Here is an 8,186-nt window from a genome sequence, read left to right on the forward strand (position 1 = left end):
GAAACTACTCATTTTACAGTTTTGGTTTGGGGAGTGGAGGGGTTGGTAAATAATTTTGAGATAATTGTAGATTTATACATCGTTGTAAGAAGTAATAAATACCAAAACTCCTGTACCCTTCACCCCAATTCTAGTATCTTGCAGAAACATATACAACATCACAACCAGAATACTGACATGGACACAGTCAAGAGGCAGAATATTTCCATCACCACAAGGATCCCTATGCTGCCCTTTTTCAGTAACATCCTCTTCCCTCTCATTAGCCTGTTAATATGGTGGATTACACTGATTGATTTTTGAAAACTGAAGCAGTCTTGCATCCCTAGAACAAGCCATTTGGTCGTGGTGTTTAATTCTCTTTATATATTGCTGAATTCCGTTGGCTAATGTGTCCGAAGGATTTTCACATCTATATTCATGAGGGATATTGGTCTGTAGTTTTTATTTCTTATACTATCTTGTCTGGTTTTGGTATAAAGATAATTCTAGCTTCATAAACTGGGAAGTGTTCCCTCCTCTTCTATTTTCTGGAAGAGACTGTAGAATTGATATTCTTATTTAAACTTCTGCTAGAATTCTTCAGTGAAACCACTGGGCCTTGGAGGTTTCTTTTTTGAAAGTTCTTCAACTATAAATTCAATTTCCCTAATAGTTATAAGGCTATTCAAATTATCTGTTTCATATTGGGTGAGTGTGGTACTTTGCGGTTTTCAAGGAACTGATTCATTTCATCTAAGATATCGAATTTATGTGTGTAGAGCTATCTTGGTCCCTCATTACCCTTTTGATGTCTGCATGGTCTGTGGTGATACTCACTTTTTCATTCCTGATATTAGCAATTTGTATCTTCTCTCTTTTATTGTCAATCTTGCAAGAAGTTTGTCAATTTTTTCGACCCTTTCAAAGGACAAGCTCTTTGTTTCATTGATTTTCTCTAGTTTTCTCTCAATTTCTTTGATTTCTGTTATTTATCATGTCCTTCCTTCTACTTACTCTGGGTTTGTTTTCTTCTTTTTCTAGGTTCTTGAGATGGGAGCTTAGATTATGGATTTGAGGCTTTTCTAACGTACGCACTTAAGTGCTCTAAATTTCCTCTCAGCACTGCTTTAGCTGTGCCCCATTTTTAGGTTATATTTTCATTTTCATTCAATTCAATGTATTTTTTCTTAATTTCCCTTGAGACTTTCTCTTTGACCCATAGATTATTTAGAAGTGTGTTTTTTAAATTTCCAATTATTTGGAGATTTTCCTTATTATCTCTGTTATGGATTTCTAGTTTGAGTTCATTGTGATCAGAGAATACACTCTGTATGATTTCAATTCTTTTAAACTTGTTGAAGTTTTAGGAACCAGGATATGATTTATTTTGGTGACTATCCCATGGACTCTTAAAATAAGATTTCACGGGTTAGGTTATTGTTCTTTAGATCTTCTGTATCCTTGCAGATTTTCTATCTAGTAGTTCTAACAACTCCTGAGAAGGTAGTGTTTAAGTTCTCACTGTAATTGTGGATTTATCTATTTCTCCTTTTACTTCCATCAGTTTATAGATACATTTAGGGTTGTTATTTCTTCAGGGTGGGTTGACCGTTTTATGATCATATAATGTCCTTCTCTTTGGTAGTTTTCTTGCTCTAAAATCTACTTTATCTGATATTAATGGAGCCATTCCTTATCCTGTTTGCATGATATTTTTTTCCATCCTTTTCTTTTCAGCCAGCATATTATTAAATTCGAAGTGAGCTTCTTGGACAGCACATATGTGGGTCATGTTTTTCTAATCCAGTCTGCCAAAGTCCTTTAGAACATTTATATTTAATGTAATTATGATATATTAGGACTTAGGTTTGCCATTCATTTTTTTGTTTTGTTTGTTCTGTTTTTCACTTCCTTGTTTTCTTTTTCCTGCCTTCATGTGGATTATTTAAATATTTTTTAGAATTCTTTTTTTATTTATCTGTAGTGTTTTTTAATGTATCTCTTTGTATAGTTTAAGTGGTTGCTCTGGGCATTACATCATAAAGATAACATCATAATCATTTTATAAATTTGAGTAAAATATATAAGCTTTATCTCTCTTTACCATCTGTGATGGTTCATTTTATGTGTCAACTTGGTTAGGCTACAGTGCCTAGACAAATCCAGCAGTCTAGAAATTGCTGGTTAGTAGTATTTAAATGCTGTGATTAGCATTTAAACCAGTAGACTTTTAGTAGAGGGGATTACTTACAAAATGTAGGTAGAGCTCATCTAATCAGCTGAATACTTTAAGCAAGAAGGCTGAAGTTCCTGGAATAGAAGGGAATTCTGCCTCCAGACTGGCTACCTTCAAACTCAGGACTACGACATCAACTCTTGCCAGAATTTTCAGCCTGCCAGCCTACCCTACAGATTTTGGACTTTCCAACCCCACAATTTCATAAGTCAATTAATTACTTAAAAATCCACCAATCTCTCTCCCTGCTATTTCTCTGGAAAACTCTAATATACCATCCTTTACCCTACTCACTGTAATATATTGCCTTAAGTATTCCCTCTACAGACATTTTGAATCACATTGAACAATGTTATAATTTTTGCTTCAGCCATCATAGTTCAGAAAACTTAAGAAAAATCTGAATACACTGATATTTGGGATACCTCAAAGAAATAGACACTGATAATGTATAATAGAGAATTTGGCTGGCCTTTGTCCTGGGTTCCTGGGAGGTAGCCTCTAAATGCTTGGAATTTCCTGAGTTATAAGAGTATCTTTGTTATTCGTGGTGGGGCCCTGGGACCACAACTGATAATTTATATTAATAAGATGTCTCAGAGTGGGCCCCTAGATAGTTTGTGCTAATGAGATGATGCAGGATGGGGACTAGTCATTCGAGCAAGACCAATCGTGATTAGAGGGTTAGGACTTTTCAGTCAACATCGGAGAGGAGAAGAGCTGGAAATTAAGTTCAATGTGGCCAATGATTCAATCAATCATACGTATACAATAAAGCCCCAATAAAAACTCTGGACACTAAAGTTCAGATGAGCTTCCCTAGTTGACAATACTCTTAATATTGTCACACATTGATGTGCCAGGAGGGTAACGTGTCCCGATTCCATGGGAAGAAGAAGGCAGAAAGTTTACATTTGGAACATTCTCAGACCTTGCCCTATGCTTCTCTCCCTTTGGCTGGTTCTGATTTTCTTTTTGCTATAATAAAACCGTAATAGTAAGTATAGGGCTTCCAGTGAGTTCTGTGAGCCAATCTAATAAATTATCAAACATGAGGGGGTAATGGGAACCCTCAAATTTTTATCCAGTCAGTCAGAAATGAGGGTAACCTGGGGACACCCAACCTTGTAGCTGGTTTCTGAAATAAGGACAGTATGGTGGGAGATTATGCCATTAACCTGAAATCTGGCCTCACTCCAGGCAGTTGATATCAGAAGTCATTGCAAATATTAAGAATACTCCCAAGAAAATGTCCCAGCCAGATCACCCTGTAGTACATGCCATCCAACAACTCAACACTTCCTACCAAGCTTTCAGTCTCTCACTCTTTAAAAAGCCTCAAAAGGCTATGGAACACCAGACATTTTTGGAAGAAACATGGGAACACTTCAGATATGCTATCATTGATAACCTTAGAGAAATAACAAAAAAGAGCTCTTAAAAGTTAAAAACATGAGAGACAAAATAAAAAACTCCATAAAGAGTTGAAAACAAAACTGAGGAGGGCCGGCCAAGTGGCGCATTGGTTAGGAGCTGGCTTGGGACACCAGCTGAGCAGCAAGGCTCTGGTTCGGATCCCACATGAGGGCCAGTGATGCTGCGCCCTCTACAGTTAAGATGGTGAACAGCTCGACATGGAGCTGGGCTGCCGTGAGTGGCCGGCAACAGCGTAGGCTGCAGTGGGGCTGGCCAGTAGTGGACATGAGCTACTGTGAACTGCTGTGAGCTGCCATGAGCCACCGTAAGCAGCCATCCAATGGCCGACAAGTGACTGCCTCACCCAGGAAGAGCGCAATGATAATACCAATATGGGCCAGTGAAGCAACGTCCTCCACAACTAGACTGAAGACCAAAAGGACATCAATTTATAAATAAATTAAAATTAGAGGACCAGTTCAGAGGGCCCAGGCCCAAATGTTGAATAACAGAATTCTAGAAAGAATAAAAACAATGGGGAAGAAGAAAGCAAATAAATAATTTAGAAAAAATATTCCAGAATTGAAGGACATAAGTTTCAGGATTTAAAGTACCCGCTGAGGTCCCAGCACATGTATGAAAGAAATCCATATCCAGACACAGCATTGAGAATTTCGGAATAGTGTGGGACAAATATCTCACAAGCTTCCAAAAAAATAAGTCACATATAAAGGATAAAGAATCAGAACAGCATTAGAGTTTCAAAAAGAACACTAGAAGCTAAAGAAGACCGAAAAAAACATAACATTCAAAAATCCATGGGAAAACGATTTCCAAACTATGGTTCTATACTCAAACTTTCAATTAAGCTTGAGGGTTTGGGGGAGGGGGAGAACTTTTCAGATATGCAAGGACTCAAAACTCTGACGTCCCTTGTATCTTTCTGAGGAAACTACCAGAGAATCTGTTCCCCTAAAATGAGGGAGTAACCAATAAAGCAGAAACTGAAGCAGATACAACACAAGAAAGAGGTAAAGGGAATCCCCAGGATGATGGTGAAGTGAGATCTTAGAATAATTCACCCCTACAAGCCTACAGAGGAAACAGTCAGAATAAAGCAGGTCAGAAGGCTTTGGAAAGATTTCAAGATAAAGAAAATGATGAAATACTTAATGTGTCTAAATATACTGGAAGGAGATTTAAACAACAGTGAGGCAACTGGGATATAAAACTAGGTAAAGAAACAAAAAACAAAGCTTATTATTAATTCTAAAGAGGAATATAAAGTTGTAGAGCAAAGGAAAAGTAATCATAATGTACTACATGGCTCAGTAATGAATACCATTAACACAGTCATAATAATGCAAACACTGAATACTGTTTTAGCCAAAATTACAATGGGAAAATGGCAGGACAAGGAGGACTTGTGTGTGAAAGCAGCCTGGAGTCGGTGGGATGCAATTTGGAGTAGGAAAGAAAGCTGAACCCTCATCTTTCATAGTGGGAAGTTAACAGATAATGCCTATAATTGAAAAATCGAGAAGCAGCTCATAGGGCATGTTATTTAGAGTACAGAGGTAACCACCAAATATATCAAATTAAATGATTTAAAATGAGCAATGGGAAATATGAGGACTGCTGGGGATTGGAAGAACTTTCTAAGAATCATAACACATTTTGATTCTTTAAATACATATATGTATAACTTTTTTAAAAATTGTGTTTAACTAGAGAACACGTGTTCTATTTCTTCTCTCTCTCTTTTTTAAGTTTCAAAGACAAGAGAGAACATGGCATGCACAAAGAACTTAAAACACAGCAGGAACCTAGGGTGTAAAAAACAGAATGGCAATAAACAATATTGGAGATATAGGTAAATGCTGCTTCTTAGGAATTAATAGATGTTATTAACTGATAATATATATTGGGATAATTGGGAAAATGTAAATGTGAACTAGGTATGGTAACAATATTGTAATTATGTAGAAAAAAAGTCATTTTTTTAGGTATACATATGGAAATATCTAGCAATGAAATGTCACAATTTCTGCAACTTAAATATTCTTCAAAATTTAAATAAAATATTATAAAATGTGAATAATTGTTAAATCTTGATGATGGACATATGGAAATTTATCATATTACTATTTTTCAGTACATTTGAATTTTTCATAAAAAGTCAAGAAAAAATTACTTTGTAAAAACCTATGAAGTTGGGTTAGATTTCCATGACTATCTTTAAATGGGGATAGGTTGAAGAGGAGAAAACTAGAAATATTCTATGGTTATCTTACCATATCCTGCCATCGAAGCTCCATTCTCAACATCCACTGTGTTCTTATTTTCCTCTGCTAGAGCTTTAACATATCTTCTGCTTAAGTCTAGAATTTGTTCACGTAATTTGACACTGCTTTGATGCCTTGGTTGTTGAAAAGTATAATGCAGTAACATCAATCCCCAAATGAGTCCAAATACAAGCAACAGTAAACTCAATTTCTGGGACATATGTTTTCTTGAGATTGTAAAAATCATTTCTGATGAAGCAAACAGACTCAGCTGAAAGTGGTAACTAGAGGCAAGCCACCAAACAATCAAGACTTTTGAAAGAAAAAAGAAAAAATTTCCTCCTCCTCCTTTAATGCTGCATATTCTTCTTCATCTTCAGCAAGGTTGCCTCCAACTCTTAGTTAACTCTGTAAAACTGAGAAGAAAAAATGTGATTAGTCATAACCTATATCAATAACAGAATAGACAATGATATGTTTAAGAAGAGATTCTATAAATAGTTTTGATTTGGAATTATATCATCCTCTGTCAACTTTCTCCACCACTAAGCAAGCTGCCAGGTCTTTTATCAGTTTTATTTATATACGTCTTCAAATACTTAAATTAGAAATAAATGGCAATTCATTGAAAATATCTGAGAAAAATGCCACCATAGTCACAAAATTCTTTGAATGACTTCTTGTCATTTGTAACTAAAACTATGGATATGAGATTTACAGGCGGTCTCAGTCTATTCAAATACAGGTCACCAATTTAAGTGCTGAAAATCAATTTCTCCTCCTCCTCCTCCTTTTTAAAAAAAGTAGATGCCAAAATAAAAGTTTAAATGCCAAAATGAAAGGTGAAACAGATTGCAAAATCAAAATGCCTGTCTACATATAATGTCAATAGATGCAGAAAAGGCATGGCAAAATCCAGCATCCATTTATGATAAAAAACTCTCAGCAAAGTGGGAAGGGAGGGAACATACGTCAACATAAAAAAGTTCACGTATGATAAACCCACAGCTAACATCATACTTACTGGTGAAAAGCTAAAATCATTTCCCTGAAGATCAGGAACAAGACAAGGATGCTCACTTTCACCACCTTTACTGAACATAGTACTGGAAGTTCTAGCCATAGCAATCAGACAAGAGAAAGAAATAAAATGGAATCTAAACTGGAAAGCTGGAAGTAAAATTGTCATTATTTGCAGATGACATGATAGTATATAGCAAGAACCCTAAAGATTACACCAAAAAATTATTAGAAATGATGAATGAATTCAGTAAAGTCGCAGGACACAAAAATTAATATTCAGAAATCATTTGCACTTTTATACACCAATAACAAACTATCAGAAAGAGAAATTAAGAAAACAACCCAAGGGCCGGCCGAGTGGCTCAGTTGGTTAAGAGCTTGCTCAAGAGCGCGAGCTCTGAGTAACAGAATCACCGGTTCAATTCCCACATGGGCCAGTGGTGCTGCGCCCAAACTGAGCTGCCAACAGGTGGCAAGATGGCTCAGCTGGTGAGAGCACGTGCTCCTAACAAGACTGCGTGTTCCATGGTGGGCTATGCCCGCCTGCAATTAAGACTGAACTCAGCACCTTGAGCTGAGCTGACACCCTGATGGCTCAGTAGATAGAGCATGAGCTCTTAACAATAAGGTTGCCGGTTCGACTCCCACATGGATGGTGGCTACGCCCACCCGCAACTAAGATTGAACACAGCACCTTGAGCTTAGAGGCCATGAGCTGCCGATGGGCAGCCAGATGGTGACTGGCACCCTCCACAACTAAGACTGAAGAACAACTTAGCAGGCCCCCTTCCCAATTCCCCACACTGTTTCCCTCCTCCAATTCCCAATTAAAAAAAAAAAAAGAAGAAGAAGAAGGTAGAGGAAAAAGGCTTTTCCTTACAGCTTGTGGGGATTCAACATGAGTTCCCCCAAGACATGCTTCTGTGGTAGGTGGACTGTCTTGAGTGAAGGGCAATTTTAGCTTCAGGATCAAGAGAAATTTCTGCCCTTCCCTTTTAACTACCTAGAAAAACTTGAATAAGTGGCCTTACCCACAATAAGAGATTATCAGAAATAACCTCGTTTGACCTATCTATATGACAGACTTCTATTTACTCAACATCTGCTCTTATCACCCTGCAATGACCCTTTGAAGCCCCCAAGGCACCCTACCTCATCCCTAGCTCAGGATGTCTTAAGTATATACCGTATTTGCCGGCGTATAAGACGACTGGGCGTATAAGACGACCCCCTAACATTTCCAC

General features: G+C 37.2%; 1 protein-coding gene across 4 annotated transcripts in view; it reads right to left on the minus strand.

The window, feature by feature from the left end:
- Window positions 1–8,186, minus strand: part of LOC109387875 (coiled-coil domain-containing protein 126) — a 62,124-nt gene that overhangs the window by 37,762 nt on the left and 16,176 nt on the right. For all 4 annotated transcript variants that reach the window (XM_019652029.1, XM_019652027.1, XM_019652026.1 and 1 more), the window contains one exon: window positions 5,929–6,335. In XM_019652029.1, coding sequence (XP_019507574.1) covers window positions 5,929–6,166 — 238 coding nt within the window. In that variant the 5' untranslated portion in view covers window positions 6,167–6,335. The remainder of the gene's footprint in view (window positions 1–5,928; window positions 6,336–8,186) is intronic.

Source organism: Hipposideros armiger, unplaced genomic scaffold (assembly GCF_001890085.2).
Source record: "Hipposideros armiger isolate ML-2016 unplaced genomic scaffold, ASM189008v1 scaffold_171, whole genome shotgun sequence".
Taxonomy (NCBI): Eukaryota; Metazoa; Chordata; class Mammalia; order Chiroptera; family Hipposideridae; genus Hipposideros; species Hipposideros armiger.